The sequence below is a fragment of the Lolium perenne genome, chromosome 4 (genome assembly GCF_019359855.2).
Source record: "Lolium perenne isolate Kyuss_39 chromosome 4, Kyuss_2.0, whole genome shotgun sequence".
NCBI classification, from domain to species: Eukaryota; Viridiplantae; Streptophyta; class Magnoliopsida; order Poales; family Poaceae; genus Lolium; species Lolium perenne.
The window spans coordinates 34,958,579-34,971,385 of record NC_067247.2 but is presented as its reverse complement, the minus strand read 5'-3'; the positions used below and the strand labels follow the sequence as shown (position 1 = coordinate 34,971,385).

Below are 12,807 nucleotides of genomic sequence, written 5' to 3'. Positions count from 1 at the left end.
ATAAAATGTCACATACATTTGCAAAGCTTTCCTTTTTTTTACAGAAAAAGCCTCAATTGTGAAACTCCATCACACAAATAAGGGGTGCATGCTCATGTAAGGTACCAATCATAAAGATCACAATGTACTCAGATCACAATATACAATGAATCCCATCTTCAAAATCAACAGCGTGGCCGTAATCTGAGTCATCGCTCTCCAAACATGGTTGACGGCCCAACAAGGAAGATTATCGATGCATAAGTGCTTATAGTAATCTTGTTGTAGCTTTATCTTTTATGATCTACTGAGTTTGTTTACAAGCACATGTGCATTTATCTTAAAACAGAACTATAACGCAACAAACCATTCTAAATCGATCACTAATGCCGAGTAACGAACACCAACAGATAAAAAAATAATATGGATCATCTGGTTATAAAATGACCTACTGTGCAAGAATATGTTTTGTCTCCATAGAATGATACTCATGCTTGTACTTGTAGTTACTCTGAATAACTGACACTTTTCTGATACAGAGGCAAAACTTTGGGTTGTCTATAGATCTCCAAAGAGTAGAGGACCTAGAGGCCAACCCTCTTCTTCAAGTGTTGCTTGAAATCCATGATATCACCTTCCTACCTAGTCCCCGACTGGTTCGCATACACCCAGCTCTCTTGAGCAACCTGGTTGATCAGCCTGAAGCCATGGCTCCCCAGGACCAATCCACCGTCCCATTCATTCATGCCTCAGCAAGGAAGTCGATGGTCTGAATGTCAAGATGATTTGTCGGTTCATCGAGCAACAGCATCTGCCTAAATGCCAACCACACAAAGATAACACCAACCTTCTGCCCATCTGACAGAATTTTCATTGGCATTACCTGGTCCTTCCCTGACAGCTGGCATGCCCAGGTCCAGCTTCTCGGTGAGATGTTGATGGAACCGTGCAATGTGTAGGTGATTATGGCGCCTGACCATGCCATTCAATGGAGTTAGGTCACCTGTGGTGAGCTTAAGAAGTGTGCTCTTCCCTGCACCATTGGGACCGACCAGTGCAACTCTTGAGTCAAGGTCAACACCAAAGTCAAGGTTCTTGTAAATGAGATTATCTGGAGTGTATACAAAACTGACATCAGCAAACTGTAGAACTGGTGGTGGGAGCTTGCCAACATCAGTAAAGGGGAACACCAGGATATTTGTCCTTCACAACCTTCTCAACAAGACGACCATGCTCCATCTTAGCAAGAGTTTTCTCTTTTTTTTGAGAGAGAGAGAGAGCGAGAGTTTTCTCTTTGCGAGCCTGACAAGCAAGCTTTTTTGCAGATCCATGACCAAACGGTGTGATGTACTCCTTCATATTAGCAATATGTTCCATCTCCCATTTGTACTTCTTCATTTGATTCTCTTCCAAGTTCAGAGCGGGTTTGCACATATTGGTCATAAAAACCAGTGTATAACTTGAGGGTTTTCTTCTGCATGTGGATGATGAATCTTGGGAGCGTGAGATGACAACAAGTATACACTCAAAATAGTTTAATTTCTCTTCCAGCCAGACACATGCCTGAAGATCTGCAAATAAAAGCAAAAACAATTGTCTCAGATTGCTTTCAAGTAACTATAATAGACCACCAATGTCATGCAGAAGCGACTAGAACAAATATGTAAGAAAAACGTATAAGGGAGTCATTATTTTTAGTGTCTCAGCTTGTTGAGGGAATATTACAAAAGCACATTATTTCTAATGAACAAATGTTCAAATTTCAGTTGTTTCAGATCATTGTACAAGACTCACCAAGATGGTTGGTTGGCCCATCAAGCAAAAAAATGATCGGATTCATGAACGCCCTTGCCAACAGAATCCTCATACGCCAACCACCAGAAAAGTCTCGAATTGGCTTTGCATGCATCTGCTTGTCAAAACCCAGGTCAAACAATTTCTCAGCAGCACACATTTCAACAGTTGATGCATGCATTGGGTCTATCCCCGCCATGGGCACCCCCGCATCAACCTCAGCGCACCACCCTCAAACTGCCCCAGGTAGACAGCTGAAACTTTTACTAAATACATACACTAATTTGATTACAACCCAAAGTTGCCAAATCTAATTCTAAGGCAGATGTAACATTATTAGTAGAATGTTTGGTTGCTACCTGACTTAGCTTCTTTGCCTACTCTTGGCTCATTCATCATAGACCCAATTTTTTTTTACAATGTTCAGTCTAAGCTCGTTGCTATTCTTCATCTTCTATTAAAGTAGACCAAGTCACCTTCACTGCAATTAATGCAAAACCAGTGTTTATCTCTTGAGTAGCATGCCCATGCTGCTTCGCCTCGAAGCAACAGCAATATTCAGCAGGGATGCACGAGTCTGCGGCTACCTTGAACTTCAATTCCATCTGATAATCACTCGCTACAGCAACCACAGACCTCTTTAAGCCACGTGACTCACCAATAGCACCATCAAAGAGCCGAATTTCTTCATGTAACCCGCTGGTAAAACAACCAAGATGCATACTGAAACTGCTTTGCACTTGTGATATGACAACTTCTATTGTTGCCTCATATGCAAAGTTAAGACGTGATACACCTACATCAATTGCGCCACAATCGCCGTGGATGCGAAGTGTGAACGGGCTACGATCCCATGTGTCTATGTTATCCAAGTATGATACGCCATCGATCACCTGTAGATCTTCGCTTTCATGTTCGCCTGCCTTGATCTTCATGTCATACTCGATTAGAATAGTACCGACTAATTCGATCCCTCGCTTAGGGCCAGCCATGTTGATGAGAGAACCCTACATAATCAAATAAAAGTAAGAAATATCTAAAGCTGAATACCTCCCTTATGATGTGTAACTTGTAGCGACATTTAGACTTGAGTTAAAGGCATATTTTATCATTGATGGCCAAGATTTTGTCCACATATCAGACAAACAAAACAGTGTTAGGTCGTGAAATCAGATCCTGCTATTTGTTAGATTTTGTTTTCAATCCCTAATAGTTAACTAAGTAAGCCTGTAAGAAATGAGATCCGGTGACGGGATCATTCATGGTATGTATGTTTATATGCTTATAAATAAATGAAATCATTTTTCTAAGTTTACTTGGTAGCAACCAAGAGTCCAGAAATATCTTATTTGATTTTCAATTGACCATGTGATACTTAGTTTCATAATTTTGATTTGTTCATATAATAAAATCATCATTTCATAATACAAGACTAGGTATAGTAGTGGCCTATGGTCATGGATCATGTTTTTTCGTGGCTCAGTAGGAGCCCAGGGAGACAGATATCTGCTCCAATGATAGGTTATTAATAGACTTATCTTTCTATTCTTAATAGGTGATCCCATTTTCCTGTTCTACGGTGAAGCCACGTCGCCTCCTTTTTTTTGAACGACGTCGCCTCCTTTTTGTCAACCCGTTCTCGCTGCGTAGTCCATACCCTTGTCGCTGCGTAAGTGAATTATTCCCCCGTCCGCTGTAACGACATGGGCTGAAATTCTCCTCCTCGGCTGCCCACCTCATCTACCTCGTGGGCTTTTTAATCTGCCGGAAAAATAGTAACCTCTGTTCTCCTCTTGCTCCTCGCCTCTATTCGTCTTCCTCTTCATCAACATCTCAGCCGACTCCCCTCCTCCCAACGATTTACGTAGCCGGGCAGCCGGCCTCCCTTCTCCTCAACAGCCGTGGATTAACGCCTGCTCCTCGCCTTTCACATCACAGCAATCAAAACTAGAAACTGCTCATAAATCCCAATAATCACCAATAGAAACTGCTCCACCGAAATTATACGCCGCCGCCAAATCGACCTTAAAAAGAAGTCCATGTTGCCATACGCTTCACCCGCCAGGCTACTCGTGCCCCTGCTCGCGCAGCCAGCACCGCCGGCGGGTACCTCCATTGTCCCCATTCTAATTCCTCTTTTTTTTTCAAACCCTGCATACGTATACTTATTCCTACTCTGCTAGGTTGACCTCCACCTGGAAATCCCATTCACGGTTTCCCCCAAATCTGATATTATTGGTGCCTCCAATCTGATACTTGAAGCCCCCTCGATTTTTTTTTTGGATATTTTGGCATCTCGCTCTGATTGCTGAAGCTAGAAGACGCTGGCCATCATATCCTCTACTGTGTGACTCTGCACTATACATGTTTCCGTTGGTAAGATTATTATACTCTAACAACTTGATGTTTATTCATTGTTGTCAGCACACACGATTTATAGTTGGTAAAAAAAAGGCATCTGTATAGGATGGAATGTTAGGATGGTACCTACTAGGACTGGATGCACGAGTATGAGCAATTGGGAATGACCTGCATCGTCCACTCATGTATAGCTTCTACCACCGGACCGTCAATACCTCTGTTTTGTGTGATTGCAATAGGCGGCCTATTTTTTTCCCCCAGGAAAAAAGGAATTCCACTACTTAATAAAGGTGTTACAATCAGAGTCTATAGCAAAATAGATTTCTATAAGAGCGTTGCTAACCAACACCCCTTCCGCTATAAGTTTTACTACTTTAAATTGTACTTTTGTTTATTTTCAATGCCCTGCAACAACGCACTCTCACTATGTATTACAATCTGGCAGGTTAACCTCAGGCTCGCAGATCCGCCTCATGTTTTACTCGGATCGATTCTACCTGCTGGTACCACTTTGCCGCCTGGTTTATTTCAAAGTTTCGCCTTCCCTGATTGCTCTCTTAGGATTCATTGGTACGCAAATCTAATCGTATTCACTTAGGTTTGAATTTACATTCTGTGAGCACATGCACCTTTTCTGTTTTACCTCCCGGCTAATTATAATGTACATTGTAATTTTATCTCCTGCACGTCTTCACTTAAGTTTGAATTTACATTCTGTGAGCACATGCACCTTTTATGTTTTACCTTCCCTCGGCTAATTATAATGTACATTGTAATTTTATCTCCTGCACTTTTCCGTCAATGCATGTGTTCACAGACTACAAAAACACCGCCTCTTCTTTTCAATTTGCCCATGTGCGCTTGCAGAGATGGATGCCCCTGAAAATTCTCAAAATACTCCAAACAATCCTGGTAGTCATTCCATCTCACGCAGTCGTGGATGACCACGCCGTCAGTCGCAACCTGCTGTCACCCCACAATTAAACCATTCAGTTTCTTACGATAATCGACACCGTCATGCGCAGTCTGGACCAGTGTGTCTATACAAACATTCTATTGCACAGACCAATATTTGTATCAACTTATTAAATTCTCATGTGCTTCATATCGATCACCAGAATGTTCAGTGCGTTGGCGATTTTTCAGCAATGCAATTTTTACATGCAGGAGTGGAAAAGGTGAAGATCTCCCAGCTCAAGAACTTGAATTTTATAATGTCAAACGACCTAAGCAAGAGTATGTATGTTTCCTCATATCACATACATCTCATTCGCCATTCTCATTGGTTTATCCTCAAACAGCGTATCAGACATCAACGTTGCGGCAAACATCTAAGGAAGGCAGCAGGACAAAAAATAAAATAACATAGGTATTTCCATTTCTTATAGTGCTCTTTCTCTGATCACATGCAGTGCATCATCAAGGACGCATGGAACAATTCAAGATTGCAATGACTTCTACCTAAATTAATTATGTAGTTGCTTACATGAAAAGTTGATGATCAACGCATTTACTCGCTTCTATTGTAATCCATAATAACGCAGTGTAATCCATTATGTGTCTTTATGGCAATAGTTTTCTTTTCGGCATTTTCAGTTTGCTTTAGTACCACGCCAAATCCTTCATGTATTGTTCACGTCACAAACTTTTATATCAATATTGGTGACATCATATGCAAGTGCAGAATATGTGGGGATTTACAAACTTCTGAACATTCTTTCATGTCCAATTGCTATTTCTGTGGCGCAAGTCAGATTATTGCAGTTACTAACACTAAGGACATGTGTGAAAATACCGATTTTTTTCTCAAAATCTTCATTGACTGGTAACCAAAATCCTCTCTACAGTTTAGGTCAATTGTTTCCTCACCCAATTATTGATGCAGATTTTGCATCATGTCGTTTCTACATTATGCCCGCCGCAACGCGCGGGGTATCATCTAGTTCATTGAAATAATTGCAGACATATATAGATGTGCACACCTGCTTCACGATGATGGGATCATCCCTGCTAAAATTGACGATATAATTAAGCAATGGATTCAGATTATCCCGAGCTGCAATGTATCCATATAACTCGACTGAGCCAAGCTCCACAGGAATTTTAGCCAACCTTAATGACAAAAACTGCAACATGTGACGACTTGAGTGTGACACACAAGTTCCATTGTACATTCTGCAATCTGTGGGATCGGAAAACATCATTGCATCCAGCCAAGCTTCATAGAAAAATACAAGTTTTATTAGAATTGGAAAGTAATAAGAGAAACAAATGCTTGCTATTACTAAAAGTAACATGCCGTTAAGGATTCCATGGTCCTATCGGAAATTGTTCCTCTCATTCAAGTGAAAAAAAAAACTATGGATGCTGTCTTTAGTAGGAATTTTGCTCCCTTGAAAAGTTTTTCTTCTGGGATCTAGCTAAAATCATATGAGTCCATGTATGCAGTAATTTTGAATCAGTGGTTCGGCTTTGGATTAGTAATAAGAAACATGTGGTGCTTATTATGTTCAGTACAGAAGCTATGTGGTTCCTTTGGGAACTAAGGAACCGTTTACAATTTCAGAATGGCAGCTGGAAGAATCATATCGTTCATTTCACAAAGCATGGCCCCATGGTTAAGAGCTGGACACTGCTTTGTGCAGCATGAGATTTGGAAAACTGCAATTGGTGGGTGTCAGGGCTGAAGGCATTGGCAGTCACCAGAAATTCTCGTATGGATGGACTGGCGCCCCTTGCTGACAAACCTTCCGGGGAGTTCCTGCTTGCTGGGGAACGAAGAGAATCCTGAAAAATCAGAACAGGACGAGGAGGACAAGAAGGAAGGAGGTTTGGCTGAGCTCTGAGCTGTATGGTTGTATCTTCCCATCTTCTGCAAATCATGAAGTGGGTATGTGCAAAAACTGCGATGTAATTTTTTTCTACTTGATGCCAAGCAATGGAACCGAACTCTAAGAAGAGAATGATTTATAATCACCTCAGGAAGGAAAAGGTCCATTTATCGCATACACCCCCCCCCCCCCCCCCCCTAAAAAAAATTCCTCAGTTCAGTACACTCCAAGAACTACCAAGACACCTGATGAAATTTATTTTATTTTATGTTTATTTTTTCCCAGTGGTACACAACATCATATCCTACGTTATAAATATTTCCTGATTTTCCATGACTATCTGCATAATGCAGGGAGCACGAAACCTTGTTAACATTTTTTATCCTAAAAGAATGAAATGCCGTCGCACAGGACATGATGCCATCTATCATACAAATGTTCAACATAAAATAGGCTTTTGTGAGGAATAAAAAAATAAACATCATTCTGGAGTGAACTGAACACATTCGGGAAAAAACAATGGAGGGGGAAGCAGGGCAAAGCTCAACTGAAAAGTGATTTAGGGAGTCATCTGGACATTGAGAAAACACTGGGGAGATAGGAGATATAATGTCTGGTGAGTCACAACAAAAAGCATGCTATCGAAGGCCCCGGGTAGAGGTGGGCTAGGGGCAAGAAATGAGGTGCAACAAGGGCAAACAAAGACAATGATCAATGGCACAAGCTGCAACATGCGAAAGGCGTGATGGCTAGATGTTTCCTACTTCTGCGAACACCAAGCAATGAAACCCCTGGGTAACATTCTACAAGATTTTGAGTACAAGAACACTACAGCTCACTGCGAACAACGAGTGTAGCACAAACTCCACACAACCGACTACAAAATATGGTATGCCTTGGCGTACTCTCGAAAAAAAACATTCTACAAGATTTCCCTTTATAAGTGCCATGGCACCGCTATCAATTAGTAAAAGTACACAGAGCAAAATTAACATCGAGATTTCAGAAGACAATGTATCAGTTGACCCTATAGCTTTAAAAAATCCCTAATACTAACAAATGTAAAAAGGGAAAATAGAGTGATAGCTTACTCTCATTACGGTCAGCAATACGATAGTCAATTTTCCAATCATCTGTGCCGCTATATATGGAACCGTCGCGATGGCTGCTATTTGGAAATATCTCCATTGAGGGCACATAATCAGGTGTCTCTGCTGCAGCGGAGCTCTCTTCGTCAACACTGCTCAGCCCACCAAAAATGGCATCCCCGCTTGGTTTCGTCTCATCTTCAACACTTTTGGCAGGAGGGACATAGGTATGACAAGTAATGACCTTGGTTGTGTCGACATCCTCCACGTTTTCCAAGCCTTGGGTAATGGTAGAGTGCTTGCCCAGGGAACTAATAAAATCCTTGGCAGAAAGGGGTTTACTGCTGCTGGCCATGTGCTGATATCGACGAGGAAATCTATCACGAGGAGTATAAACAGCAAAGTTTCAGCATCCGACATGAATAAGATGGTACCATCAGTCAGGGCTGAAATTACTGTATCTGAGCATGAAATCAGTTTAACAAATTTGGGACTCTGGGTCGGAAGTCATATGGAATGCAATTATTTTTTCCTAGAAGAAAATTAGCATAGGAAGGTCACGATCTGGATTCCAGCAAGCAATTTGGTGCGGAAAGAAGAGAACTCACTGGGGAGCACGACGGGTAGGTGAACTGGCTGCAGGGAAGCCTGGGGGAAGTCGTTGTGCAAGCGCTGGTGCATTGTGGCGAGGTCGAGCTGTAGAGGCGAAGCGGTGCAGTGAGGGAGAGAGACGAGGAATCCAGCGTGAGAGAATTTTCATCGGCGCCGTCTTGTATCTCGATTGCCGGCCTCTTTCCGCGCGGCGGCGGCGGCGGACTACGTCGTCGCCCCTCTTTACGGGGTGGTTTTTTTTTTCTTTACGGGGTGGTTGGGTCATCAAACGGATTTCCTATACACCGACCAGGTCGGCGCGTACCGCGCGCCGCACACCCCCGCGCGCGGTACGGGCCGGCCCAGTTCGGGTGTTGGGCCACTTGGCCGTTTTCTTTTTTGAGATCATTTTCTGTTCTTTTCTTTTTCTGTTCTTTTCTTTTTCATTTCTTTTTTATTTTCTGTTTATTTTTCTTTTCTGTTTTTTCGTTCTTAAGATTTAATTTTTTAATTAAAATATATAGTTAAATGTGAAATGTTTTATCTCAAATATTCGAGAAAATTCAAATTCGAAAATTGTTCAAATAAAAAATTGTTCAAATACGAAAATTGTTCAAATAAAAAAATTGTTCAAATACGAAAATTGTTCAAATAAAAAAATTGTTCAAATTCGAAATTTGTTCATATATAAAAAAAATTTTGAATTTTTTTGTTCAATTTTAAAATTTGTTCCAATTTAAAATTTGTTCCAATTTGAAAATTGTTCCAATCTAAAAAATGTTCAAATTTTAAAAATATCTAAATTTCAGAAAAACTAAAATAATTTTTAAAATCAGGTCTAAAAAGAATCAGCTTTTAAAAAACGTAAAAAGAAAATTGAACAGAAAAAACAAAAAAGCAAAAGAAACAAAAAAAGAAAGAGTGGGAATGTTGGGCCGGCCCAACAACCCGCCTGCGGGGGTGTGCGGCGCCTGGTCCGCACCGACCAGGTCGGCGTACAGCACCGGGGAACCTATTTGCCGCTCATAGCGGGCGCTATCTCGCGCTCCGCTCAGAGCGGGATCGGCCTGGGCCGGCCCATTAACGAGGGCAGGGTTCCCCTGGTATTTTCTTCAGTTTTCTCGTTTTTTTTTCACTGGTTTTGCTGGGTTATTCCTCCCGTTTTTCTTGGTTTTACCGACCAGTTTTTTCTGAACTTTTATAATTTAAACTTTTTTAAGTTCGAACTTTTTAAAATTTGAAACTTTTCATTTTTGAACAATTTTGAAGTTTAAACGTTTTAAATTTTGAACATTTTTTAATCTGAACATGTTTCGAGTTTGAACTATTTTTAAATTTGAATACTTTTTTAATCTAAAACATTTTTCAATTTGGAACTTTTTATATTTTGAACATTTTTAAATTTGAACTTTTTTAAAAGTTGAAAATTGTTCGTTTTTGAAAATTGTTCAATTTTGAAAATTGTTCGATTTTGAAAATTGTTCAATTTTGAATTTTCGTTTGAATTGGTATAGATTTCCAATTTTGTTTCCTTTTGAATTTGTAGAGATTTTTAAAACAGGAACAATTGTGCAACTTATGATGTCACTCACGAAAACAGAAAGAGAGAACACCAGCAGAATAAATGGGCCTGGCCCAGCTCGGATTCCTTTAAGCGGAGCCACGCTTGCTCCCGCTTAAAGCGGGGAATAGGCCCTCCCGTACAGCACCCCCCGTCATCAAACCCGACGCCTCTCCTAAGTCCTGCCTGTCTACCGAGCAGCCCAGCTCGGCCCACCAACACGCGGCCCAGGACGGCAAGGTCCGGCCGGCTTCTCCAATGCAAGTTCCTGTGAAGGAGCTTGACCCTTGTGCTCCGTTGGCCGTTGCACAACAGACCGCACGACTGCGATATGCTTGGAGTTCAGCTGCGTTCTGTACATTTTTTTTCCCTTCATCTCACAAGGTACTACAACTCACGTGAGTAGATAACCCCGATAGTACAATTCTCATATATAAGGAAATTATCCTTATAGTTATCCTAGTACAGCCGACAGGATCAGAGCAATAGTCACAGGCTGACGTAAGAGGCCATGTGTCCTAACATTGCAACTGGATTTTATCCCAATAAACTGCCTCCACAAAAGAAAGCAGTAGCCGATAAGTTTCATGAGCTTTGTTGTAGAGTGAAATGCTGGACATGTTCAGAAAAAGTATGTTGCATAAAATACTCATCAAGAAGCTTTGTTGCATAAAATACTCATCAAGAAGCAATATACATGACATAGGAATTTTTCAGGTTATGTACAACACTTGAGAATACTCATCAAGAAGCTAAAATTTTCAAAATCACATAACTTTCTTTTGGAAAACTAGTTCACCAGTTTGCGCCCCCATACAATATGTTGTGAAGGGGGAAAATCTAGGAAGAATTCAAACAATTAAATGCCACATACATTTACAAAGCTTTTCTTTTTTTGCAGAAAAGGCCCGGTTGCAAAGCTCCATCACAAACATTAGAGGTGTGTAAGGTAGCAATCATAAGGATAACAATGGACTCGGATAACAATGAATCCTCCAATTTCCAAAGTCAAGAGCGTGTTCGCTTTCCAAACATGGTTGATGGCCTAACAAGATAATTTTGTAGCTTTATCTTTTATGACATACAAAGCTTTCCGCCTTTTCCGAAATAAAGGGAAACTTATCTCTAAATCAGAATCGTAGCACCGATATTTATCACCGTTGGTGGATCCTCACCGATATTTATCACGGTTGGCGGATCCTCACGGGGACCCAATCTTTAAAAAAAATTAAGACAAGATTAGTGAGGTATTTTGGCCCATTAGGTTTGTTATGAGCCTAAATTCTCAGCAATAGTTGGAGCAGTAGCTAAATTCAGCCTAGACCACTTCAGTCGGCTCATACTTCTACCATTGCCACGTGTCGCCACTGCGTATCACCCCACTTGCCCGTCATGACCTCGGTCCCGGCAAATTTCGTTCGCGGGACACGCTCGTCAGTTACCCAAATGTCGAAATGGTAGCCGCGCACCCGAAATACCTGTAGGAGAGGACAGCTGCGGAGGAGATCAAGCATTTCTCCCACGGTGGGGTTAATGTCGCCCAGTTCAAGGCAACGAAGCTCCAGCAAAGGTGCCTCTTTTATCACACTGACGAGCTGTTTGGTATAGTCTTCGCAGTTGGATATAATGCGAAGGGTAGCCAGTGACGGCGAACTGCAAAGCATGGCTTCAATGTTTACAGGATATTATAAAGTGGAAACTTTTGTAATTGATGAAATTTTGAACATAAATGAGGTACCTTTTCACGATATATTTTAGGAGGTCATCGGTGACGAACTCGTTCCCGGCGAACACCCGAAGCTGACCGTCGGAACGGTCGACGGCCGCTTTAGCCATTGCGCGCAGCACGGCTTTGTCCTTGGTGAGCACGGCCTCGTGGCTCTCCATGTCCACAACACGCCACACGTCTGGCACGCTCGCCGCGTCGAGCCACGAGCGGCACACGAGGCAGGCGGCCATGAGCACGTCGACGGCGCCGAGCCTGACGAAGACCGAGGCGAGCGCGTCGAGGGGCAGCAGCGACCAGTCCCTGGATCGTCGAGGCGCTGGCGGCTCCTTCTGCACGGGCGGCGGTGCAGCGTCCATCGATCGATCTCCTGCGATTAGGAAACTGAAAACAGTCAGTCAGAGCGTCTGGTGGAGTTCAGAGATCCGAACCCCGTGAGGAGGAGTGAGAAGTTCAGACCGCTGTTGATTTGGTCGCGCGCGCGTGCGTCCCTTCTCCGGTAGCGCGTTCCCCTCTGCGCCGCCGAGACGGTTTCCGCTGCCGCCGCCGCTGCCGCCGACAAGGTTTTGTGAATCTTGATCTATGTGAGACACGGAGTTGGGTACCACTACACGAAGGCCGACCTTTGAGAAGGGAAAAACCCATCCCGCGCGCGCTCTCGCGACGACACGTGTCGCGCGCGGAACGTGTCCCCGGGAAAAGACGCGAATCGTTTTCCGGGTTTGGTTTTTCCCTTTACATGCGGACCCGTTAATCTTCTTTTTCCCTTTACGCGCGCAGTACGTTTTCAAAAAATTGGGCGGGACTTTTTTTTTTTTTTTGCTTTTTCCCTTTGTCTTTCCGGGCTGTGAGTTTTCTGGGGAATTAATGGGAGGG

General features: G+C 42.5%; 2 protein-coding genes, 1 long non-coding RNA gene and 1 pseudogene across 3 annotated transcripts; 1 reads left to right on the top strand and 3 right to left on the bottom strand.

The window, feature by feature from the left end:
• Window positions 1–431: 431 nt before the first annotated feature.
• LOC127319671 (ABC transporter F family member 1-like) lies at window positions 432–1,972 on the bottom strand (annotated as a pseudogene).
• Window positions 432–8,891, bottom strand: LOC127319672 (uncharacterized). The gene is made up of 5 exons (XM_051349639.2): window positions 8,662–8,891; window positions 8,057–8,430; window positions 6,117–6,352; window positions 1,774–2,780; window positions 432–1,550 (listed from the first exon to the last, which is right to left on the bottom strand). The coding sequence occupies exons 1-4, from the start codon at window positions 8,811–8,813 to the stop codon at window positions 2,214–2,216; spliced, it is 1,329 nt and encodes a 442-aa protein (XP_051205599.2). The 5' UTR covers window positions 8,814–8,891; the 3' UTR covers window positions 432–1,550; window positions 1,774–2,213.
• Window positions 3,962–5,842, top strand: LOC139830826 (uncharacterized). The gene is made up of 3 exons (XR_011744309.1): window positions 3,962–4,149; window positions 4,580–4,704; window positions 5,302–5,842. It is a non-coding gene; the product is annotated as an uncharacterized lncRNA (long non-coding RNA).
• A 2,331-nt stretch (window positions 8,892–11,222) lies between the features above and the next one.
• On the bottom strand, window positions 11,223–12,496 carry LOC127319664 (putative F-box/LRR-repeat protein 23). The gene is made up of 3 exons (XM_051349633.2): window positions 12,391–12,496; window positions 11,944–12,301; window positions 11,223–11,858 (listed from the first exon to the last, which is right to left on the bottom strand). The coding sequence occupies exons 2-3, from the start codon at window positions 12,288–12,290 to the stop codon at window positions 11,543–11,545; spliced, it is 663 nt and encodes a 220-aa protein (XP_051205593.1). The 5' UTR covers window positions 12,291–12,301; window positions 12,391–12,496; the 3' UTR covers window positions 11,223–11,542.
• Between the last annotated feature and the right edge of the window lie 311 nt (window positions 12,497–12,807).